The sequence below is a fragment of the Aulonocara sp. 'chitande type north' Nkhata Bay genome, linkage group LG8 (genome assembly GCF_057382095.1).
Source record: "Aulonocara sp. 'chitande type north' Nkhata Bay isolate Kocher_YH1m ecotype deep benthic linkage group LG8, A_spYH_male_GT1.1, whole genome shotgun sequence".
NCBI classification, from domain to species: Eukaryota; Metazoa; Chordata; class Actinopteri; order Cichliformes; family Cichlidae; genus Aulonocara; species Aulonocara sp. 'chitande type north' Nkhata Bay.
In genome coordinates this window covers 24,815,785-24,841,773 of record NC_141351.1, presented here as the reverse complement: position 1 = coordinate 24,841,773, position 25,989 = coordinate 24,815,785, and the positions used below count along the sequence as shown (strand labels likewise).

The following is a 25,989-nucleotide window of genomic DNA, read 5'->3' as shown; positions in this document are numbered from 1 at the left end:
GGGCTGGTGCCTTCAGGTATGCTGATTGAAGCCACGTGGATACAGCTTCATATAATAGACCATGGATATACCACTCTGAGTGTCATCACAGTCCAATCTTAGCTTTTTTGAAACCAGAGGTCATGAAAATGTGTTAAATCTGACATAAATATGTAAACTGACACTACATCCTCATGCAGTAACAGGTCATCTGTTATAAAGTGAGCCCACCCTAATTTGTTCCCTGTTTTATTTACCTGTTTGACACTGACAGAGATCATAGCTGACATATAAAGATCATGCTGTGTAAAAAAAAACCATAAATTTGTCTGGAAAATCGTCAGCCTGTAAATTCATGAGATCACAGACCAAAGGAGCCAACGACTGTTTACTTCCATACAATCAGGCCTCCCATTTGCAACCAGATGTGTTGCTCCACGCTGGTTTTTATCAAGACTGCATGGTTAAATGGCCTTCATTTTCAGATCCAGAATCTGCATTGATCTCATAAGACAGCTCATAAGCGGTTTCATATGTTATATATTTAGAATAATACCAATCTTATCCTGCCAAAAACGTCACATCTCATAGATGTTTATTTTGTGGTTTGAACCCCAGCCTCAAGTAGAACCCAGTTTAAACCAAAAGAAAATTTAAAAAGTATGTGTAAAGGAACAACCTTCAGCAAACCAATGTACTAACTGAGACTATTTTTAGGGGCTATATGCTCATTTTGGATTAAATGCCAGAAATTTGTATCAGGGGCATCAAAAGACTGGATAAGTTTAATGGTTAAATGCTTTGTGTTGTTGTTGTTGTCATTTTATTAGTTTCAGGTCATCATTTTTGCCACTTCACGCCTGAGTTCAGTCTTAAGCCTCCAGCTTTGTTTATTTCTCAAACTACCCATAATTAATAATCAATGTCTTAATTAATTTGTGTACAATTATACTTCAGAATAGGTTGGATGTCAGCAAACATAATGGCAGCTCACATTCAATTACGGAAACTAATTGTGGGGATTGAATATTCACAGAGGACTAAATCAATAGCCTCGCTGACAGTGGGAAGGCTGCTGTTTGCTCCAGTGAAGACCAAACATGCCTGATTGATTTCCACTAACTGTCTGCAGTTTGGTTTCCTCGGGACTCGCTCTAATCGGATGTGATGAACAAAACAAAATAAGTCTGTTCTGGTAGAGATCCACGGTGCCACTTTATTATCTGGTCTACAAGCTGCTCTTAAATATCTGCTCTATCTCACTAAACGAGAGAAAAAAAAGTGTTGCAGAAAAGAAAAAGGCATGACTGTCCTCTTTCGCACTTATCTTCTGTTATCTTCTGCTTCTGTCTCTTTTATTTAAATACATCCCCATTCAGCAGCTCTCAGATCGTGATGTGTGGGATTTCCCGGCCCACAATCCAGGGCTTACAAATCCAAGTAAATGTGGCTCCATCCCACTCATACCAACCAGAGCCCACTCACCCAACCGCCACACAAATATAGAGCAGGCACACATATGGGGCCACGGTAAAATCTTTCTCTGTTGTGGGTTTATTAAAACTTACATTTTCACAAAACAAACACACAAAAAAACCCTTTCCATTATCTTACAGCCCCTTTTATGTAGAGGGAAGACTGAGCCGGAGGGTCTAAATGACTGAAATAATAAACACAGACTGAATAAATCACTATAAGAATAGGGATACTGGAAAATGTAATATTTGTACCGACTAAATGGATGAAGATTGTTGCAGTTTCTGTATGGAGCTGCTCAGTCAGGTCTTGTGAATGGTTGTAGCAGAGGAGGCGTGGGGTGGCTGACACAGCAGAGCAGATGTGGCTTCTTTAAAAGCCGTGCTGCATTTCTCGACTCAGTGCAAAGCATCATAACACAAGAGCACACTGCCTGGTGGTTTCAGTCATGATGACTTACAATATTAATAATAATAACACAAATTATTGGCTAGAGGGCGAAGGAATCAGGTTTTATTACAATTATCATGAAAAAAAGATGCCTGATTACTGATAACTGAAACAAAAAAAATCACCCGACTTCAAGTCTTTAATGTCAAACAAGCTGTCTATACTCCCAAAAAGAAAAAAAGGTGATTCCTATAAAGTCTGTCAAACAGTACAAACCAGCCTTTACATTTTAAATGAGATTAGTGCTTTTTAGTAGGAGGAACTCAGCAGTGAAACCACCTGTCAGATTACCAACAGGGAAAAGCAGCTTCTAAAGCCATGAAAGAAAGCGTGTCAAAGTGTCTGTGCTAATTTAATTAAAAACTGTATTTTACTGCTAAATCTATCCATACATCCATCTATTCACCTCCACTTATCTAATTCAGGTTTGTGGGGGGCTGGAGACTTATCCCAGCTATCATAGAATAAGGTGTGGAGTACAGCTTGGACAAGCTGCCGCACTGTCAGGGGCTCTGCTGTATCCAGCTAAATCAGAATATAAGGACCAACTGTTTGATGTCATGATGACGATTTTAGGGTGGGTTCTTTCAGGGATGTTTACGTGATTTTTTTTTATGTGGGGCCCATCCATTTTCTTTGTGTATCCAGTTCGTGGTTGCAGCTGGGCCAGAGCCCATCCCAGCTGTCATAGGACAAGAGGCAGGATACAGCCCAGACAGGCTGCCAATATATGGCAGGATTAACACAGAGAGACAGGAAACCGTTCACCCTCACACATTCACACCTACACCCAAGTCCCCAGTTAACCTAATGCACGTCTTTGGAAGGATGAAGCTGGACTACCAGAGAGGAACCAACCCAGATTTGGGGGACACTGATTAACTGTATTTAGGAGGACCACACCTTTTCTCCATACCTCCTCTGCCGTTTTGGGGTAGCACAGGTTTGGGGGTCCAAGCAAATTTTACGGAGGCCAGTGCCACCCCTGGACTCCATTTTGGCTCCGTCCTTGCTTTGTTCTCTTTTAGATCCACATGCCAAAATCCAGTTTTGAGATTTTTTAACAGAGCGTATTTCTTATTTTTAAATTAAATTAATGTCTGCTTATTGTTAGGCTAACATCCGTTTTATCCTTCCCCCAGGCTTCAATGTGATACGCTGGAGAATGATGGCTCCTGCCGCTTCATCCTTATGTACTGTTGTAATTTAGGTCGCAAGTTACTCTATTTCCCACCGCCCTTGAAAGCAGCACCGCCCCTCTCAGAGTGAGTCCGCCTCTGCGCTCCAACCGAGAGGCACCGACTGACTGACTGGCTGCGTGGGGAGCCGGTGTGGGCGCAGCGGAGGACTTTCCTATAAAAGCAGGGATCCCACGACCAGACGCGCTCTTCTCTCTCAGTGAACGGCAGACAGGAGCCGCTCTTTCCCGCGAACAGCTGTTTCATTCCCCTTGTTACAGTTCGGAAAACCCTCCCAGCCTCATCCGAAAGGAAATCTTAGTCTATGGTTCTGACTGACACGCCTACAAGGATGTCCCGGACCGACGAGGTGCACCGTATAACGGAGAATGTCTACAAGGTAAGCCGGGCTCTTTGGTAGTTTGTTTCGGATCCGCCGACCGTGCGTCCTTCTGCCGCTCGGAGACACCTGCTGCACCGGTGAACCGCGGCGTTTAGAGGACGCGCTCAGAGGAGAGACAGCGGATAACTTTGTCTCAGCTGACCTGCACTGTGTCTTACCACTGTAGTAATAGAAGTGCCGGTTTATATATGCTGTGAAGGAATTTACTGATAAAGGAAATGCGTCCTGAACAGCTCAAGTTTATTCATCGTTTTCCTACAGCTGATGCTCTGAGTTTGAACTGTTGGAGACGGATTTTAGTCTCAAAATTCTTACAGGTGAATAATTTGTCCTGTTTTAGCCTATAACGTGTTATAAGTGATAATAAATCAGAGTCAGACCAGTCAAATCAGCAAAGTCACATTACAGCGATTAATAATGTTAGGAGTAACAAATTCCAGGTAGATAATCAATGACTCGAGGTGTAATTGATTTAAATTGCTTGGCACGGAGTATTTGATTTGCCTTAGGGTTGAGGGAAAGGGTTGAACTGTGCCCAATGCTACAATGCTACATTTGCAATAATGATGAGGGAGCCAGTTGTAAATGCTGCAAACTGACAGTTTGCCCTGGGGTGATTTATTTCAACACTATGCAGAGCAGAAGCTGTCAGCCTCAGTGGTAAATCCTGCTGTGAGCAGGTGAACTTGACATTATCTGCCTCAGTGAGACTGATCATTAATTTATGGAGTCTGCGCATCCTAAAAGGGGTCCCCATTGGTCCCAGCAGTCTTCACATTTGGGCTTTTTTTCTTAAGGTGTCTGTGCTGTTGATAGTTGGATCACTTCAGAGAGAAAGGACAGAGTCATTATCAGCATGGTGGTATTTGTAAAAGTCAACTGTAATTTTGCACTCTGGATGCCCCAAATTGGCATTCAATTTGGGATCTGAAATGCTGGTTGGAAAAGTCATGCTCAAGGTTTTGCTCTGCAGAAAAGAAAACAAACTGCTTCTCGGTGTCAGAGGTTTCTTAAATATCTCAGCATGCGCTGAGCAGACCACCCTGCACTTGTTGAAAGATGAGAGGCAAAACGTGGCAAATGATTATGTCCTCCATTTTTATTTCCACAACAAAGCCCCTTTTCAGCAGTGTCTGTGGTGGAGGTGGAGAAGTGTTACTCTTGACTTTCACTGCACTCAGGGCAGCTTTCCAGGCGAGGTAGATTTCAGCAATGGAAGTACGACAAGGGCTTTCCTTTTATGTGAGGAGACTTGTCACCGTTCCATACGCCTCCACAAAAATGCTCAGAGAGAAGATTCGGAGTGCCTAAAAGCTTGTTCGTGCAGGACACGACTTGGTGGATGCAGGAGGAGAAGGGCATGTGTGCTTACTGAGCCAAAGGTGTACTTGAAGGGGGGTTTGGTTCAGCGAGAGTTCATGGTTCCTTGTGTGACAGAGGCGGGATGGTGTAGCATGACATTACCATTTAGGCTGCTAAGGAAATGATAGGAATTTTTTCAGACTGGGGCTGACTTCAGCCAACACACAGATACACAAACCCTCAAAAGACTCTAACAAGGGATCAGAGGGGCACAAGCAGGAGGCTAGCTGCCTTATGTTGCAACCTGTGGGTGGGTTCTATAGCCTGAGCTGGATAGAAAACTGCAGAGAGGAGGAGGAGGAGGAGGTGGAAGATGATGAAGGAGGATAGGTAAAAAAAATGGTGGTTGCGTGATGGAGAAGTGGGCAGTCTTGTGATAGGTTTATTAGTCAGTTGATGACAAATTATCTTACTATAAATACTATAAATACAATACTTTAAATTGCATTTCTGATGTGATACTGATACCTTCTACTAATCTGATCCCGGGGTTACATTAACAAGCTGTCCCTCCAGAGCCTAGCTTTGTGACTTCAAACACACCAAATCAATGCATATTGTTAAATATATTCATTCATATTTAAAAGCAAAATAATGAAAGACAACTTAGTAAAGATTTTAAAAAGTGTTTTGCACTAGTTTGTTTTTAGCTCAGTGTGAGAGTCTTTACTGCCTAGAAAGCCACAAGAGATTACGCCGCATGTTTACAACAGAAGAGTTTAATGTCAAATACTCTTCCTGATGCAACCCCAAAGGGTATTTGTGTCTGTGGCGAATGTGTTAACCGCTAAACCAGGGATGTTTCATTTTGCATCAAGGCCACATGCAGCCCCCTTTATTTAGTTTTTACTGGGGTGAAGCAGTAAAACTGCCCTTTCTGTCAGTGTAAAGAGGTTTATCTGCACAGTTAATCCCCAGAATATCTTAATAATATGAAAAAGAAGTGCACTTGCAACAGAACATCTCAGTTTTCCTACATAATAAAGAAATGCCGCTGTAGTAAATCTGTCAGCACATTTCTTTGGGCTTAAATCTTTGCTTAATGGTGATGGGGGTGGTCTTCTTTATCTGCGAAGTGGTCCAGTAGGCCAGATTGGAGCAGGCCTTATGTTTGATACCCCCCACTACACCATTGGAAAGACATGTACAGCATGGTGATGTTAATTGCAGCCATTTTAGTCTCTCCTTCCTCTGTGATTGCACCTCCTCACACACGGAGTGGAGCAGACAAGGAAATGAAACGCCTCCAAACTGCTGACTCTTTGCTGTTCCCTTTCCCCACACTCTCGCTCCTGCTGAGGTGTGTCGTAGTAAAAACAGAACTGACCTGATGTGACTGGACAGCTCCGTTGATTGACTCCGTTTTTAAAAGAAGTTTTTGTTGGATAAGTCAGGCAAACCGAATGTGCCGCTGACCCTTTGGTCATAAGAAATGTCAGATAAACTGACAAATGTTTATCACAAGTAAATTTATGTTGGATTAAAAAGATGAAAAAGAAAAAATGTGACCATCAGTTTCAGCTTCTGTGAAAATCTGTGTTAGGATGCGGTTTTGTCTTGTCCAAAGAACGCCCTGCTCAGGGGTCGGGTATGAAAATGCCAACCTGCAGAAATGCAGCTCTGGGTTTTCTTCCTGTCATCAGCAGGCTGAAGCAGAGCGCTGCTGCCAGTCTGACCCCTGATGGGGGGCTGACTGTAGGAGGCTGATGCTCACTGGTGTGGCAGTTGGTAGTGTAATGGCAGGCCTATTGCTGGTCCAATGAGCTTTGTGTGGGACTGCTAAAGAAACGAACAGGTCTTTATTAATTCATTATAAGCGTGGAAGATGAAAAGGCCTGAAGGTGCTCGCTTCAACGCTCACGTCTGTTTCTCCACCGAGGAAAGAAGACGCAGACAGGATGACAGGAATGCACTCCTGTGGTGTTAGGATGGTGATCATCTCTTACAGAACATGATATTGCGGTAAAGTGTCTAACAGCATGTACCCACAGAGGGCATGCCTCTGTGTAAAGTCCCCAGTTTAAATTAGACTTTGACTTGCCTTTAATGATTGAAAACTACACCAATTCAGTGATGCACATTCATAGACGATTAGCTGAGAGGCTGATTGAATCTTATCATGTTCTGGTTATGTCCAGGTTATTCCACCTTTTCCTCAGACTGAGTATTTGCATGTTTTATCTAAGTGTGTTTGAAAAAGCTTTATTAGTTATTGATATGAAGTGGATACAATTTATAGAACAGAAAACAGTCCGAGAAAGGTGTTATTTGTACTTTGGGGCAAAAAATACTTCTTTTTGTTTTAATGTGTCAGTGTTGGTGAGCGGCTGCCTTTAATTGCCACATGGAGGTGGATTTCATTATGAGTGGAGAAAGGTCACCCATTATTCTGCTCAATGGTGGCCAAAGACTAAAACGTGAGTGTTTATTTAGAAAGTTTATGTTCCTCCATTGTGCATCGTACTTGGTAACAAGCAGTTATGAAGAGAATCCCTCTTCCCCCAGAAGACATCCATAGGCAGGTGAGTGCTTTAAGAAAGTAATAAGAAAATAACCTGTGTATGCTCTTTTGGAATAACAATAAAGCATTCATCATCTCCATCTAGTTGACTTGAGGAGTGACAGTAATGGTTTTGCTCTGCAGCTCGCAGAACAACAAGTGTGATAAGCTGCTGCAGTCCAAGATGCTCTTTAGCAGCGGCTGAACTTTGAAAATACAACTTTGAGGACTGTCTGCTAGTAATTTGATGTTGTTCTTTTATAGGGTTGAAAACTGTAATTAAATTACAGATGTCATTGTGAAGCTGTTAACACACCTCCAAGAGTATTATGTGGTAAATACGATGGTTGTTTTTAATCCTTTGTGTTTCTAGCACACAATGACCCTTTGGTGGATGAACGCTGGTTTTGTTTTCTCTGCCTCCTGTTGTTTTCTTTGTTTGCCTGACTGTTAGCTGCCGGAGCAAAATAAGTTGGACTCAACAGCAGAAGACCAAAGTCTTAACCTCTCTGCTCTGCTGCTGAAATGCAAGATGCTGAATCTAATTTTTGGATGACTCACATCAGTGGATGCGAGTGAGTGTGTGTGGGCAGTAGTGCCTCATGACTATATGTGTGTGTTTCACTTGTTTGTCAGCTCCCGTACTGTACTGCGAGAGTGGCTGGCACTGTGCGTTTTGTTTTTTTCTGATGTGAGATTGCACATCATCACAGAGCCAAACTATGAAGTGAAGTTATCGGTCTGTGTGGATTGAAATGTCAAGAAAAAAGTCCCAGAGGACTGTGTGTAGATACTACACGGAGACGCGTTTGCTACCCACTGACAGTGTGTGTACACTGTGTTTCCTCGGGTTGTTGTGGTTGCTGAACAAATGCCATCTGTATGTTTGATCAGGAGTGTATTCAGCCAAGCATTGTAATCCCAGGAGTACTGCAGGCTCAGGTTGTTGAATGAAGCTCGAGTGTCAGGGCGAGGCTGCCTCGATTGTTTCAGGTGTTTGATGGTGAGAGTGGACTAAAGGGAGATCAGTAGGTCAGTTGATGTTTTTTTGTGGTGTGTTTGTGGTATTTGTATATGCATTGAGCCATTTTAAAGTTTTCTACTGGCCACACAGCACAAGTTGTGTGTTTGAAAGACCACATAATACCTTATCAATGCGTTAGAGCACTTTGCTCTCAGATTGCGGCCTTACTTGTGGTTCCTAGATTATTTCAAAGTAGAATGGGAGGCAGAGCCTTCAGCTTTCAGGCCCTTCTTCTGTGAGATCAGCTCCCAATTCGGATTTCAGAGGCAGACACTATCTCTACTTTTAAGATTAGGCTTAAAACTTTCCTTTTTGATAAAGCATATAGGCTGGATCAGGTGACCCTGCTGCTGGGGGATTCCCATGATGCACTTGGTGTTTCTCTTTCCCCTCTGTGTTTATGCTTCACTCTGCATTTAATCATTAGCAATTATTAAACTCTGGCTCTCTCTCATGTAGTTTGCCTTTTGTCCTATCTGCCTCCCATCAACCCCCAATCAACTGGCAAATCACAACAACAGTTGCCTCAAGGTGCTTTATATTGTAAGGTAAAGACGCTAGACTAGAACGAGGACTCGCTCATGGGGGGGTTGTTTGAGGTTTGGACAATATAAAAGCGACTGTTATGGTCATTTGGCACCGATGGACCGATCTCAACGAAACGCTGTACAAAGTAATTATTAATATCTATATGTTGTTCACTGCTTTTTATAGTGAACAAGCTGGAACATATACAGAGTCCTGCTTCTGTAAGTGTTTGGATTTGGACTGTTGGTTGAGCCATACCAGGAATCAAAAGATTCTGTTTTTCAGTTAACAAAAGAAAAATCATAGATTCATTGATAAAAATACGTGATAACTTCATGCCTTGTTTTGTTGCTTAAAGCAGAACTGCAGTGAATGATTTTCTGAGGAGAAATTATTATTTGAGGCAGTTGTCAAAAGACAGGATTGAAATGTAGACAGGCGCTTGTTTGCTTCCCTGTGAGATATACAGGTGATGAAAGAAACCATCCCACCTCTGATTCTCCTGTTATTGACAGAAGCTTTCAAAGTGTCTCAATTGCAGCATCAATCTCTCCTTAAGATGCTATGTTAGTTTTTGTATTGCCTGACTGTCACCAGAGAATGTTATCAACCGATTGGAGTCATAAATCCTCCGTAAAATACTGTCGTACTATCAGGTCCAACTTCCGAAAGACATAAGGCAGTCCTCCTACTAAGCCCAAAGTATTTGTTCTCCAGGGAGGATTTTTTGTCGCGTGTGCGTGTTTTGGGAGTGTTGTGAGTAATACTACCGAACACTTTATCCCCACTGTCACACGTACAATCTGTTCAGGTTTTTTTCTCTATGAACACAGACTTTTCAGTTTAGCCAAGTGGACGAATAAGCAGAGAACTGCTATCAACATTAATCGTTTCTGGTTATTTTTAGAACTTCTGTTCTTTGTACCACAACCTCTTTTTGTTTTATTAGTTCATTGCTTTCTTATTAGAGTTCTCACCTCAGCTCATAAGCACCACAGGTGAGAAGCAGGACATCTGCCAGGAAATTGAACCTTAAAGGTTAGCAGTGGATTGACTGAGGAAGTGAAGGGTTTTTGGCAGAGACCTCTCAGCAGGATTTCCACCTCCTCCTTCTTTCACACCACAAAAGGATATTTCTGGGTCGAGTCCCACCTCTGTACTGATCGGGTAGATTAAACCAGTCTGGTCATTTTTCCTTTTGTTCACATTTGAAAGGTTGTCTGAGGTGAAAACAAGCCTCCGGCCTCTTTGCTCATGTGCATAAAAACCTATTGAATCCAGATGCTTTGCTTAGGCCAGATTACTCCAGTGTAATTGTTTCAAACCAGTGATTTTCTTCTCTGATTAGTCACAGTGCTTTCAGCTCTTTTGTCTCTGTTCAGCGTTATATCGCAGGCTTTGTGCTTCAGTCCCTGCAGAAAACTGTGCCTCCTCAAGCTTCAGGGTTTGTTCTAGCTTTGTGTGTCTTGTCACTGATCGTTGGGCAGCAGTCGTGTTTGTGAGCGTCACAGTGACGGTCTCTGACAGCGTTGTGGGGTGTGTGATGGTGTTATGTAAGATGGGAGCGGTGCAGGTAGAAGGGGATGCAGTTATGCACATGTTTGATATAAAAGTTAATTTAATTTATGTTTTCAGAGTCACGGCTAACACTCTGTGGCGCTTTTATTTGTTGTGCATTGACTGATTTAATGTATAGTACATCTTCATGAAAGTGGAGCAGCTAAAGTGTCTGATGCTTATGTGCATATGAGCACTGGACAAACAACCTAGTTGTAGGGCTGCAAAACTTTTTGAAAAATTGTGTGCAAAAAGCCAAAAAAATAAAAATGCAGAGCTAAAGAGGATTGCTTAAAAAGCATGCTTACAGTTAGCATGCAGCTCACAAGAGTGCCAGATGCCAAGAATTTGCCGATCCTAAATTTCCACAGTTTCTCTATTTACACAGATCTCGCAGGTATTAATATGATGGTACAATTTCAGTTTCTGTCAAATAGTCATTGCTTTTATTAAATTTGCATCAGCAGTTTGGTGCAACTGCAGCTTACAGTACTTCAGGACAGTATTTCTTAGCTTTAGTGGTTTAAAAAACACTTCGAGCATGAAACCAACAGTAATGTACCCTAATGCTTCACTTATGATGCTTAATGCATCTGTTGCTGTTTATTGTTATTTATGTACATCTACTTTCTTCGTTTTTGCGAGAAATCCCATACAAGATGATTTCACACAAGAACACACGTGTTCTACTGCTTGTTAACACAAATATCTAATCAGCCAATCACATGCCAGCAACTCAATGCATTCACACATGTAGACATGGTCAAGGAAACTTGGTGAAGTTTAAACTGAGCATGAGAAAGAAACTGAATTTAAGTGAATTTGAATACATTTGGAGTATTTTCAGAAACTGCTGTAATTTACAGAAAACACTCTCAAAAAGTGAGCAGCAGTTTTGGATAATGAACAGACTGCTTTGAGCTGATAAAAAGGCAACAGTAACTCAAATAAGCACTCATGACAACCAAAATATGCAGATGATCATCTCTGAATGTATAGAACATTGTTGTTGGAGGCCAGCGGGCTACAGCAGCAGAAGAACACAGTAGGTGTCACTTCTGTCAGTTAAGAACAGGAAACTGAGGCTACAGTTCGCAGGGGCTCACCAAAATTGGACAATAGAAGATCCAGGGGTGGGGCTTCTGTTGGCTGCTTCCAGCAGGATAACACATCAAAGCTCAGATCATCTCAAACTGCTTTCTTGAACATGACGGTGAGTTCAAATGACCTCCACAGTCAGCAGATCTCAATCCAATAGAGCACCTTTGGGATGTGGTAGAATGGAAGATTGGCATCACGTGTGCAGCTCATAAATCTGCAGCAGCTGTGTGATGCAGTCACATCAGTAAGGTTAAAAATCTGTGAGGATGTTTCCAGCACCTTGTTTAATCTGTGCTATGGAGAGTTAAAGGTCTTCTGGAGGTAAACGGATATCCAGCAACGTGTACCTAATAAAGTGACCGGTTGAGCTCAAGAAGGTAGTGAGTGTTTGTTAATAACGGTAATAATTTTACAGCTGCAAACTCAGTTTTTTCTTCAATTTTCAGCTCTGCCTGTTTAACCCCGGCTCAGTACTGAGTGTCGAAAGAAGACCTTCCTCTTTTCCTCACAGGGCAGATGATGTTTAAGATGGCTAGCAGCTGTAGCTAAGCATTTTACTTTGTTAATATTGTGCATGTTTGGCTAGTCATCTGTGGGAGTAAGAAGAACACCCACAAAGAACAAAATGTACCCAGAAAAACGAGATGCTTTTTGTGTTTCAGCCATTTTACCTCTTAAATGTGTGGACTTAAAATTCTTAGAAATATCAGTGAGCTGTGAGCATCCTTTGTGCTGTTTTACATTTCTTTACATAGACTACACAAACTGGACCCTAAATCAACATCCAGAAGGCGTCAGCTCAGTGCAGGTGCACAGTGCATGGAGTTGCACTCTGTATTATTTAGATTTCACCAACTGCTCTGTTACGACACAGCTTCCATAGCTGTCATACAACATAACTGCCGGCGTCTGCTGTGTGTTTGCAGCATGTCAGCAGCCTTTAGCACATCGGTAAGTTATCTAACTTGAGCTGGAGGGAGATAGATAAGGAGAGATGGAGGCTGCCAGGGAGCAGGGGCTTGGCAGAGGATGAAAGGAAAGTTGCAGGGATTGGATCTCAATAGAAAGAGTGTGAGGAGACAAGGGTGTGGATCCCCTGTTCTGCTCTTTTCTTTTCTTACACTAATTAGACTGTAATTAAAGGGGAAAGGCCTGAGGGGTGAAGAAAAAGCAGGTGTTTATGGAAGATTGCTGTATGTATGTATGTGTGCTTGTTCAATTGGAGATGTTGCTCTGGAGTGGCTTTTAAAGTGAAATTTGACTTTGAGAGAAGAAGAGAGGGGATGAAGATGTGCTTAGAGGGGTTTAAAAAGCAGAAATGTGTCATTATCTGATCCTTTCGTTACTAACACACACACACAGAGCCTCCTTTGAGATAAACGGCACATCTTGGCATCACACATGTGCTGATACGCTTTCATATGTTGTACCCTTGCGGAGGAAGCGGTGCCAAGATGAATCTTCTCCCGTCATTTTCAGATTTAAAACCTGACCTCGTTTACGGTGTTCATGAATACTTTGTGGGAACATATGTGATCGCGTGAACATGCATTCGTTCACGTGTAAATCTGAGAACAACTGGTGCACCGGCTGAATCAGATGCGTCACTGTGAGGCGATGACGATGATGATCTTCTTCCTTCAACACGGCAGCCGTGGAGACTCCCTCTCTTTCCATTACCCCCCCTTCCTCCCTCACGTCCTCGTTCTCGCCTCTCCTACCACCCCGTCAGCTTTCCTGTGGTATGAGCTGAACGTGAGGTGAATAAAAAAATGGGTTGCCCTGTCACGGAAGGGGGGAGATTCCAGCACTTCCATATATGGCTGCCGGAAGTTCACCCCTCCCTCACTCCTTCCAAAGCTGCATCTGTGGAATAGGGGGCGCTGACTCTCCTGCTGCTTGCCTGCACACAGATAAGAGCTCATCTGAAAGGGAAATTGGCTGACTTCACACACATGCACGTGCACATGCGTGCACACACATGGCATATCGGCGCTGTATTCCCGTCTCCTGAGGGCGTTGAAGAAGGGCGTCTTTAGCGCCGTGATTGTCACACTGGCTGAGCAGAGGCAAATAACATCCATTTTCTGGAAACAAATAATAAGGGACAGCAGCAAAGCACTAACGGTACATAACGGTGCATATATCTCAGCTCATCACTCCCACATACTGTATATAATGCAGTACGGGACTGCTAATTGCTTTCTTCACATTAGCAGCAATGTTATGCACTGCTTCTTTTGTGCGGTGCGTCACATGCTTTAAAGCTTTGGTGACTGGGAGCTCTAAAAACCCCTCTGTATATGTGTTTGTTGATATGTGATGGATGATCAGCAGCACGGTCTTCAGTGAGAAGGCTTCTCAGTGTGAAGCCATAACACTAATGTAAGCTATACTCACGAGAGAGCTCAAAATCACAGGTAGCCTTTTTCTACATATCAGTGGAAAGGAAATTTAACAGATTCCTAGATTTTGTTTAAGAAGGTGGTAAAATTTCCTTTGTGCTCGGCCGGCCAGACTGCTGGGAGAACCGCTGGATGAGAGGTTGGAGAGCTAACTTATCCGCTAAGGTCAGAAAACTTGGATGCAACGTACATATACAGCTGAACAGACACCTGCTAATTACTGCTAACTAAACGATTAATAACATACCAGAATCCATCTTTGTATCTGGAGGCGGGAAAAACAGAAATATAAGAATATGATCTAATTCATAATTTGAAAAAAATACTTCAGTGGTTCCTGGATCTGAAACTAAAAACTCATCACTTGTGTTTTGGCCTGTGTTCCAACACTCCACCAGATTTAATTAAAATGTATTACTAATTTTTCCTTCTGAATGTCTTGTGGGCTTACACACGGACAAACAAACAAACAAGACTGAAACCATGGCCGCACTTCTCCATCCAACCCTTGAAAATGACAAAATACAGTGAATGCAGTAAGGTGTATTCTCTAACCGTACTGTTCTTTGTTAGTTTTACCCTTTGGGGGTGATATTTGTTGGTTTCTCTGTCTCCACAATCTGCTCAAGGGCTGCCTGCAGGCATCTGTACGAGCAGCATTCAATAACCTCCGCCAAGGCTGAGCATTCCCTCCACACCATGCATGAACTGAGTCACTGGATCCAGAAAGAGATGAGGGCTGTTTTTCTTATTTAAATTGATGTGTTTGTGAAGATGTAATGTGAATTGTCCGATCAATTCTCGTGTCTTCATAGTAAAAATTCCTAGACAAATGCAGATCTGATTTTGACACTAAAACAGTCCCTGCTGTGTTGGGCAAAGCCCGGCTTCTGGTAATATTATCATGCAAATCCATTTATACCTGTCTGAGTAATCCTTCAGACAAACAGGGAAACAGACAAGCTGAACATCCTTGGTACAGGTAATAAGCGTCCAGGTGAAACACGCAGCTGAATTGGACCCAAGTTCTCATCATTTTTACTACTTCAGTTTGAACTTTCACATTAGGAGCAAGTGGCCTTGAAATTGTTGTCTCCTCATTAAAGAGCGCTTGGCGATTTGTTCAAATGTTCACAAGAGACACTAAAGCACCTGAGGTGATGCCAGCATCCATTTTAATCCGATTCCTGCCGATTGGAACGTTTCCTCCGTGAGAATAAAGACCTCTCTGTCGTTATCGGTGGGACTTTGTGAGAAAGCACACAAAAAACAGAACAGCCAGATTGGTAGAAAGCAGCTTCTACCAAAGAAATGTCTGAGTCATTACCAGCACACAAACGGAGACCTAATATGTGAACAAACACAATGACCATGGTACCTATGCTAAAAATGTCATGTGGTGACAACAAACCCCCGTCTGTACCATGTCTGGGAATGTTTCTACACCAGCTGATGCCACGAGAAACGGCAGTATATGAAGATAAGTCACGCTCATGCGCACACACGCACAGTAAAACTTGATGACAGGAGGTCACCTTGACATGTGACTGTAGTCAAATACACACCAGCGCCGCATGAGCCCTCCCCATTTCCGTGGCAACCACATAGAGCAGATGACCTTTCCTGTGTGTGTTTAATCTGGTTACATTTTGTATCCCACCCAGACGGGAGAACAAAGTGGAAACTTTCCTTATCAACTGTTGACAGTTTGGTGTTTTTGTGGTTGTTATCCAGGAGCTTTCTCATTCAGAAACACAGTTGAAACTTTTGTCACGTGACAGAGAAACAAAAGTTTTCTTTAAAATAATATTTTTATGGTAAATGGCCTGTATTTATAGTAAATATTTATATATTTTTATTAAACCAACCTGCGTACTGTTCCATCTCTGCTTTAGTTGTGGTCAAAATATGATGTTAGTGCTATTTTCTTTGTAAGGTAGAATGGGTGGAAAAAGTCAAGGTCATTAAAATAAGCAATAAAAAAAACATAATGGTGTTTTAAAATATTACAAATACATCGAGGAAAGTCTCCCCCCCCAATAACTCACAAGCTGCGCATCAGATATGGACCTCTTTTTCTTTCTTCTTCAAAGGAAGGAGGTGCCAGTCCAGTCTGCTGGCCCATCTTGCAAACATTTTTCTTTTTTTTAAAGAACGATGAAGTTTTGGGAGTTCCTGATCAGCCAACCAGAAGAAAGAACATCTATTTTCATTAAATACTAACAGTAAATAACTTGAGGCTGGTGGCTTTCACTCATTTATTTTTGCATTTTTTTTGTAGACTGTCTGTTTCGGTCTCCACCTGGTGCGTCCCTGCCTCTCCGTCCTCGTTGGGGTTGCCAGATCTCCTCTCGCTGGTTAATCTGTTTGGCAGCCAGCGCCGCAGCAGGTTCTAATGGTGCCACATGGCTGTCTTGGCTTTACAGTAATTTACGCCACGACATGATATGAACCTGCTGCTGTTTATGTAGGCTCTGACTCACCCCACGTTCTCATCTCCTGCCACCAAATGACACATGCTAACACACACATATATGCTCACACACACACATATAGACTGGCTTCTCTACACCATCGCTGATGAAGGCAGCTAGGTCACAATGTTCTTAACGCTGCTTGCTTTCTTTCCTTTGTTCTCTCAAGTGTTTCCCTCATCCATACCTGGGTGGGAGGCATGTATCAGATAGTAGGTCTTTTGAAGTAGGTTCACTACCTAGATGTTCTTTTTTAGGTTTCTGTTTCTCTGCTTCTCTTCGTAGATTCTTTTCTCCTTTATTTATTTTGACCTTGTTCTGTTCTTCTCTTGTTTCTTTCCTGCTTTGTTGCCTTCCTTCCTTGAGTGATCAAAAGAAACAAAATCTTAACAAATTAAATTGATTTTAAAGCATTTACCACGGACAGAGCTTTGGGTTGTTACCACCAAAATTAACTTGGGATAAGGACTCACAAAGGTTTATGCATGTGTGGGCTCTAAGTGTTTGTGTATATAATTCTTCAGTGTGTTTGAGTACACTTTAACTTGTCACGAACGCTGCAGTGTAACACCAGTTTTCCTTCACGCTGCCCTTTGTTCTGTTATTAATAGCTTGTATAACCTCTGCCTCTATTCCAAATCACTCATCTGTCATGGGACGTGGTGTCCGTGCCCTGCGATGTTGCTCTGATGGATCTATTAACCTTGGCTTTGAGGGCTAGCTGCTACCTATTCAATCTCCTTCTCATCATACTAGCAATCTGTTATGGCCATGGCAGCAGTAAGTAAAATATCAGTGGATTTAGGTTGTGGGATTTTTGGATAGATTCTTGTTTAAAACTGCGAAGGAGAACTTTGAAGAACCTTTCCAGCTTACAAAGGCAGCTCTTTTCATTATCAGTTCAACATTTGTTATATTTTCTTTCCTTTTAATTAACAGGGCCAGTGTCTCTAACAGGATGAAGCTGCAAATCACACCTTTCAAACAAGATGTTAAATTGAAAACAAGGTACGCCAAAAATCTCAGTGTACCTGTGGCCAAGGTGGTGTTTACTACACACGTTTTGTTTCCAACTACACAAAAACAAAATAAAATGATAATGCAGGATTTGAGAAATCTTCTTAGCTGCTCCTCCAGTTCAGGTTGGCAGGGAAGCTGGAGCCAAAGATGCAGTGAAATCAGCTGACTTTGGTTTCAGACTCATCGTTTATCACCTGAAACAGCTGATCATTTCAGCAAGCTCAAAGTGGAAGACTCCTGATTCTGTACTGTTTTCCTTTTATTTTAAATTACGTTTGCTCTTCAGCTCTTGAGGTAATGTCAGGTAAATATGCTTGGCCTCTCGTGAGCTCATTTTTGTGGTGGAGAAAAACTAAACCGAGTCTCCAATAACCACATTGGCTGTTTTGCAGTTTTCATCCCAACTCATACCAACATTTGATCTTGGTTTCTTTAAGCCAACATGTTTTTCCGGTGGTTGCCAATTATTTTTACTGTCCTAACCACAACCGGAGCTTAATCATAAAGCTGTCAGGACAGAAAATGCGATCCTTAGTTAGCAGATAGACCCATACTTTGTTTAGTTATGCAAACAGCCAGTCCTTCCTGCCAGCACAGTGCTCTGTGAACACACACACACACACACACACACACACACACACACACACACACACACACACACACACACACACACACACACACACACAGGACCATTAAAGTGCTGCAAACAGAAGGTTGTTCCAGAGTTGTGCTTTTGCGCACGCACACAAACAGTCATTCTGCCACGCTCGGATGCTTCCAGGATGAACATCTGTCTGGCCAAGTGCTGGTGAGATGTGGAGGAAGATAAATATTTCACCGAACAGACCGATAACATGTCAGGGAGATGGATCGTACTGCTCTAAAGTCATGTGCGTAGTCTGTGTGAGACTGCATGAGGATGCTCACATGCTTCCAGTACTCTGTCTGTCTATTGGATTGATAATTCATTTGATCTATTAATGCATCTTATTTCTCGTAGATGGTTGCTGTGCACTCGGCAAAGCTTAATTTTCTCTCCTTTTTACTAAATAATTATATGAACATTTGTTTCTTTCTTAAATATGCCTCATGTTGCTACAGTTACTATCTCTTGGCCAGACTTTGCCCTCCCAAAGGTTAATTCCATTTTGCTCTTTAGTCAGCTAATTATTTGCTTATCGTTTCTATCTTCACTCTGGGATCAGCGATGTGCTTCACGGTAGATTATCTCCTCTTTAGCATTTAGTCTGCGCTTGTCACATTAAAAAAACTGCGGCCTCAGTGACACTCAAAGTCCATTAATGATTGATTAAAAACTCGTGATCTAAAAAGAGCAGAAATCAGAGTATCTTTGTCATCACTTGTGTCTTGATGACAATTTTTCAACTTTTTCTTGAAGATATGCTTATAATTTCCCTCCAGATAACATTCACTCGTGTTCCCCCAAAGCTGCAACGTGATAAGACAATCCCTGTATTGTTGTGGAGGTTTGATGCTTAATTGGTAAGAGTGATTAGTGAGTCAATTAGAACACGTGACTGGAGCAAACGGGCAAAGTGAGACAAAGCAACGTTTGCTCTGTAATCCTTCTCATTTCCCATGCAGTCAGTTAAATATGGTCTTTCATTCAGTGGAATGCTAATCAGCCTCAGCCCCTGTTGCTGAAGGAACAATCTCGACTGATTGAGTGTGGATTAAGCAAGGACCGGACAAATTAATGATCCTATTAGATTATCCCCTAAACCGCATGAGCATGTCGTGACCAGGGGAGAACCCGTGAATTATGGCATGTTTATTGCATTGATAATGATTGACTGTTTGGTGCCGGCTGAGAGTCTTTACATTATTCACAGTTGTTACCCGGTTTGTTTGTGTGTGTGAAGGGCAAAGTTGTAGAACTCCAGCATGGACCCAACTGAACTTGGAAAATGTCAAGAACTTAAAATTGGTGGTGAATTGGTATTCAGTGAAGTATGCTGCTGTTCCTCTGCACAGATGTTTGACTTCAAGACTGCAGTCAGCAACTTTCATTAAAAAATGCACCCAATGCAATACGCACAAAAAAAGATTCTTGGAGTAAAATGCAACTAAAATATATAAAACTGAAGGTTTAGTTATTGGAACTCTCTCCAACTGAGCTTAAGATCTGTGGACTCAGTAGTCTCTGCACTACTGTATAGCTCTGTAATAATCATTCTGTACATACGATAATTTTTAACCCTACAGCTGTTTACAACTTGCATAGTTCTGTATAGCTGTATATCTCAGATTCTGTAAAGTTATTTATTTCATATTCTGTATAGTTTTTCATATTTATATCCTGTTCATAGCCTGTACATAGCTTGTACTCACTACAGCCTGTACATACTTATAGTTATAGAATATTCACAACATACTTCATACCGTGTACATTATAACATACCATAATAGACCCATTTCTGTAATATATTTACATATCTATATTTATTGTAATATATCTATATCACTAAAGCACTTCTGGATGGATGCAAACTGCATTTCGTTGCCCTGTACCTGTGCATGTGCAATGACAATAAAGTTGAATTCTATTCTATTCTATTCTCTTTTAAAAAAACAACTAAAAACATCTTTTTCGAATTGCATTTTGTTACCTTCTGTCTGTTTTTGTTTTTTTTGTGAAGCACTTTGAGATCTTTTTATCTAGAAAGGCAAAATAAAATTTTACTTACTTACTTCATATAATTAAACCATTAAATCAAGTAAATTTAATGTGACCAGATTCCATGGAGTTAATTTTCTACACTGTGGTTAAGTAACAACATTACATAAAACATTTAGGTGTAATCAGATTACTTAAAGTCAGGATTTCTGGCATATCTATTTGAGTGTATTCTGTTGTGTATAGAGGTTTTTGGTGGGTGTGCAGTTGAAGCCGAGGTGGTTGGATCAGGATGCTGAATTTCAGCATGTGAAGGGCCACTTGTAACTACACTACATCTGTCGAAATCACTCAGGCGCTCACTCTGGCAGAAAGGCACTTAGGTCAGGTGGGTGACAGAAATCTTGCATGAATTCAGACTTGACTGATATCACACTGCTGAGAATCAGACCTGAGTTAGAGTTTAGTGCCACATATATAAAAACTGCTTGGTTTCGGACAGTTTTTTAGCTCTTAAACTGCTCGCTTCAGACGAGAGAGAAACTGAGGAGAGAAAATATATAAAATAATTTGACCCATCAAAGCAAAGAGCTTTTCCTTTGCAATGTTTCTGTTTTATAATTTCTCCGTGCTTACAGTGAACACAGTGGTCACAATGACTGTTTCTAGTGTGCAGCTGAATGTGTCAGTAAGTAGCGCATATGAAATAGTTAAGGTATTTTAATAGGAAGCATCACATCAAGAATCAGGAATGCAACACATGAAGCTGGACCTGTCTGACAGTGATTACATAACGCAGCTCACACAGTGACACTCACGCAAACGCATACACAGACACACACTTCTTCACACAGTCGTTCCCCGTTCCTCGCTCTGTTTATTTAGACATGAGATCCAGGCCGCTTTCCATCATCTATTTATATTCTTTTGTTGATCGTTCCTTTCTTCCTGCCAACTGGTGGTACAGCCATGGTGATGATTACTGCTGCTAGGAGTGTTCCTCCGTACTGGGTTTGTTCAGCAGCCGACGCCTTGCATAACAGAAAATGCACCCAGAGATGGGAGAGAGGGGATCTGGATATAATTAGGTTTGTTTTTGCCAGGAAAGCCACAAAGAAACACCACCAATGGCCTTTTTTCTTTATGTGTGTGTGCACACACACAAAGCATTTATGACATCATATTGTAGCAATGCAGCAATGTCAGTATCCACAGCAGGGTGCTTCTGATCACATGCAAAACCAGTTTTGGACCCAGAACCTTGCAAAGCCGAAAATACTTTTATGCATTTAGTTTCAGTCCATTTCCCTGCATGTCCCACTCCTCTAACTCTTCCTTGGTGCCAAACTAAACCAACCTCATCTCATTTGTGCACCTTGAAGCTCATCTCACTGACCGGGCAGTCAGCCTATTTTCCTTGCAGCCCTGTGTCGTCCTGTCCTACTTCCCGCTTCCATTTCTTTGAAATCATGGAGAGGTTTGTGAACCAAGGTGACTATTCTGCGTCAGCCGGTGGGCATGAGCAGGCGTCCCGTGTAGCAGGCTGACTTGGAAAAAAGGCATCCATCAAATTTAAACGTACCCTACTCTTTCTTTGCAGAATACTCATTATTCTGTCTGCTCTGTCCCTTTGTGCTTCTTCCTTCAGGCACTTTGAAAAGAACACAAGCATCCTTACTGCCTCAACTGAAGTCGTAAGCCAATATCAAACAGTGATATGCTTCTAAATTCACTGATTAAATACGCTGTTCTCAGAATCTGTTGGTCCTTGCACTCTACAAGACCAAGGTGCCCTGTGGTATCTGGCAAATTGATGTTTGCAGAGGACCTTTTCAGATACTTCAAGCACACTAGAAACCCTGCAAACTTTGGCCTTGTGTCTTACTAGTTTTGGGGTACTTACATGGAAATAAGAGCCCACTTTAATGGTCTAAGGGGACCTATGTATACTCCAGGAAGTTTTTGCAGTTTGTAGTTCCTGCAGTGCTCACATGGAAAGTCTGGGACGCGTCCTTGAACGACTAGAGAACTACAAAAATGTTTCTACTATCTGAAAATACCAAAATTAGCGTGGGCCTTTTATATTTCACTAGCTGGGCCCACGTCCTCATTTTAGGTTTGACAGCGTTTTACTAGGTAAAGGTGATGCTTTGACATGAATTGAGCTGTGGTTTGGGGAAGGCCTCGAAGGGGACTGGCGACGGCTCCCGGGCCTGGCAGATCCCCGTGTACTGAATAGAAATGAAAAAGTTAAAGGATACATACATTCTCTATCACCATTTCCATTGAACACGCTGACTTTAGAAACTGTTTACTTAACTTCCAACAGGCTTTGATTGTTAAGACATGAGTGATGTTCTATTCACCTCATTAGTCAGTGTGCCATAACTGATTTAAGCGCCTTTTTGCACTTTCTAGGATTTGGATCATAGTCATGATGGCTTAGATTAAGGCTGTTTGTTAGATGCTGCTCATCCCTCACTCCCTTTACCTTCCCTCTGCTTCCATCCGTGCTGCCTCTCTGGCAAGTTTGAAAAGAAAGTTGCAGAGAGAAGATTTCTGCTTTTTAAATTGCTGGGTTTGGCCGGAGATGCAGCGAGAGTGAAAGGGCAGCTTGGATTGAGGGGGAGGCTGAGTCACTGCAGAGACAGACAGTAAAACTCATTACGCATTTGTTCTTGACTTTTTCTTCACTTCCTAACAAGGCCTCGGGCCTCTGTTTGTTTGTTCTCGTTGTGGATGCACTTCACTGCTTGTGCGCTGCTGACCAATGCTTGGCCATCTGTCATGAAGGAAGGAGATTTGGATTCGTGCACTGTTTTATGTGTATATCTGTTGGGGAGTAGTCTGAACTTGATATTGGCAGTTTTTCCCTGTGCTTTAAGTCACAGCGTTGCTCATTTTTACTCATCGTATTACCAGCTTGTTGCAGTATTTTGCCAGTCTTCTCTATTATTGCAGCTCCAGCTGTGACGTTTTCTCTCTGCTGCCAATCTCCCAGAGCAGCGTGTTATGTTGCTGAATGTTTCACAGGCAATAATCAGCAAATTCATCTAAACACATGATCTGTCTTCACCCACTTTGCTGTTCTTGATGTTTGACTTAATCTCCCCCACTCCGTTTAGCAGATATCTACAGAATCTGACTTTTCGGAATTGCCTATTCTGTTTAATGCTTCACTGAATAAAAAATGAAGTGCTGTGCTGTACAAGAACATATAAGCAAAGATTGGGGTGCTTAGTTTCGGTGTTAGTGTTCTCTGTATTTTGTATTAATGATGGAAAAAGCGATTTGTAATGTGAGAGTTATCACCTTGCCCCGCAGCGCCTCAGAGCTGCGAAGCGTTAAGCAATTTTACTGTTCTGGTTCACTATCACCGCTCTCATCAATCTCATTTCCAGCAGCAGGCACCTTCTTCCAGCTAAAGAAGCTTTGGTAAACCCGCCGTTCCGTATGTGATCAGGATGATTAACGCGGAACACAAAGAGCAGCTAAAGTACTGGACATTAACCTCTTAATATCCAACACTGACCCTCTAGGGTTTGGGTTAGGTTAACGGCCACTACTGTTTTCATTTGTTTGCTTGGAAACATTGTTTATGTGTGAGACTTCATTTAGGAGTTAACATCTTCTAGCTTGTGAAAGTTTTCCTATTTGGTATGTGGCTAAATAAAACCCAACCCGAACCCTAGGAGAGTTGACACCGTAGATTTTAACAGGTTAAACTGAAAGTTAGTGAGTAAATATTTAAGTGGAAAAAAATGTTGCTGGGTGTATAAGACACCATAAGGAATCATTTGTTTGTATTTATTTTATTTTAGCAAACTTTCTTTGTAGTTTTAATAAATATTTTATTTGAAAAAGTATTATTGATGTCCTGCAAGCTGTAGATGGTATAAGCTTGTTTAAGTTCACTTCCGCTATGTATGAATGGGGCTTTTTGGGTCCAACGATGATCGTCTTGATTTCATTTGTCTGAATTTCTGGTACTGACCTCTGAGACTCGATGACCGCCGGTGAAAAGGCAAATTTTGTGTTATTTTTGGCCACAAAAGCAATTAGCAGGAGCAGTGTGCCAGAGTTCAAGTGTTAGGGAGACAGAGGGAAATGGCACTGGGTCCAGGTCTGCTGCTGAGCTGAAGGATTCAGCGGCCAAAACCAGATTTTATTTTTAATTCATACAGCAGGGGAGCTGAGGGGACAAAGCACCACACAAACATACAAATATAAGCCCTCCCTCAGTGACTCTTTCCCTCTATTTCATCCAACCATCCTCATCGTCAGGCTCGGAGTCTTGAAATGAATCCTCTGCTCTCCTTTTCCTCGTGGTTGGCTTAGTTTACTCTGTCTATGTGTGTGTGTGTGTGTGTGTGTGTGTGTGTGTGTGTGTGTGTGTGTGTGTGTGTGTGTGTGTGTGTGTGTGCTCATGCCCCAGTAAAGAGCAGAGCTCTGTCACTGTAGCTCATGTCGGTGTTTGTATCGTATCTTTCCTGCTTCTAACCAAGCATACCTTCTCTTTTTTCTCTCTCCTTTTCCAGTCCATCATGGAGCAGTTTAACCCGTGCTTACGGAACTTCATAGCCATGGCAAAAAGCTATGAGAAGGCGCTCACCAGTGAGTACACCAACCATTTCTTGTTTACCGTCTGTCTTCGTCGTTCTCTCGTTCCTCCAGTCGTCCAGGCAGAGGGCCAGCTCACCCGACACTTGGCGCTGCTTCTGTATCGTCTTGATTTACCTGGAGACTGGTTAGCTTTAGGGTGACGATGGCTCAGATATTCACGTTAAGAGCATTGTTGATGCCAAGCTTACAATCCCCATCAGAAGCTTTTAAACTACACACACTAGTTTGTGCCTAGATCTTATTCACACGTTCGGTATTGTGCTGTGATGTCCTGTGATTGTTCCGCTGTGATGTCTTCCTCCTTTCTGTCCACCAGCAGTTCCTCTCATCATTCTCATTAACGTCTGTCTCTACCTTTTTATCCTTTGTCATTGCTTTTTGAGGTTTGAATTGGTGTGATTGTGTGTGCGTGGGGGGCAAAGAGTAGGGAGGTGTGGGAAACTGAGGTATACACTCAGTCAAGGTCAAAGACAAAACACAGGAAATATCCAGAGGGAGCTAAGTGGAGCATTAGCCAATGCAAAGTGGAACAGGGAGAGTCGTGAGAATAACGGTACCCCTACCCCATGAGGCCCAAGAAATGAGAACGAGCAGAGCCGGTATTCAGGACAAGACAGGATAAAAAAATGTTTTGAAAAAAGGAGAAGGTAGAAGGAAAAGACTGCGAGACAAATGTTCACAAAAACAGAAATTCCAAAATTCTCAGCAGTTATTGGAATCCTGGAGAATGTCCAGTGGCTTATTCTTTAACTTCACAAACTCTGATTAACTAAAGCTACGCAGTCAGCATGGATAACGTGATTTCATGCCTCTGGGTCAGGCCGATAATGCTTGTACTGATGCCTTGTACAGTATATGTATTTAGATAACACACGCCTCCAACCATGTTGAGCTCATTTATTGATAAGAAAACCTTCCAGCTCTGCTCTTAGATGTCACTCTGTGGAGGGAGGAGGATGAGGAGGAGGAAGAGGAGGTTATCGGGGTCGTATCATATATTCAGTGATGGTGCAGACTTGCTTGGTATGCTGCGTGCGGTTTCGAACCGGGCTCTCCTTTGTGTGCTCGGAGAGGAAATGCAGGGAAGACTCGGCAGCCTGCAAGAACAATAAAGAAGGCCTCACTCTAGTCTGATAGATAAGGCTAAAAATAGCCCTGCGACTCTCTGAGTGGGGATTACACTTCATCAATGCCAAGCAGCGGCACAGAGGCAGAGTTTAGAGTGGGGCTGGGCACCCAGCAAGCATCTATTGTCATAGGAAAAATGCCAG

The 25,989-nt window shown here is 42.2% G+C and overlaps 1 protein-coding gene across 14 annotated transcripts in view; it reads left to right on the top strand.

Annotated features, from left to right (window-relative positions):
* Positions 1 to 25,989, top strand: part of baiap2b (BAR/IMD domain containing adaptor protein 2b) — a 77,408-nt gene that overhangs the window by 2,636 nt on the left and 48,783 nt on the right. For 12 of the 14 annotated variants that reach the window (XM_086304510.1, XM_086304506.1, XM_086304505.1 and 9 more), the window contains exons 2-3: positions 3,048 to 3,483; positions 24,634 to 24,709. In XM_086304510.1, the coding sequence (XP_086160636.1) occupies positions 3,409 to 3,483; positions 24,634 to 24,709 (151 nt within the window). In that variant the 5' untranslated portion in view covers positions 3,048 to 3,408. The remainder of the gene's footprint in view (positions 1 to 3,047; positions 3,484 to 24,633; positions 24,710 to 25,989) is intronic. The other 2 variants (XM_086304504.1, XM_086304507.1) reach the window with 2 other exon arrangements.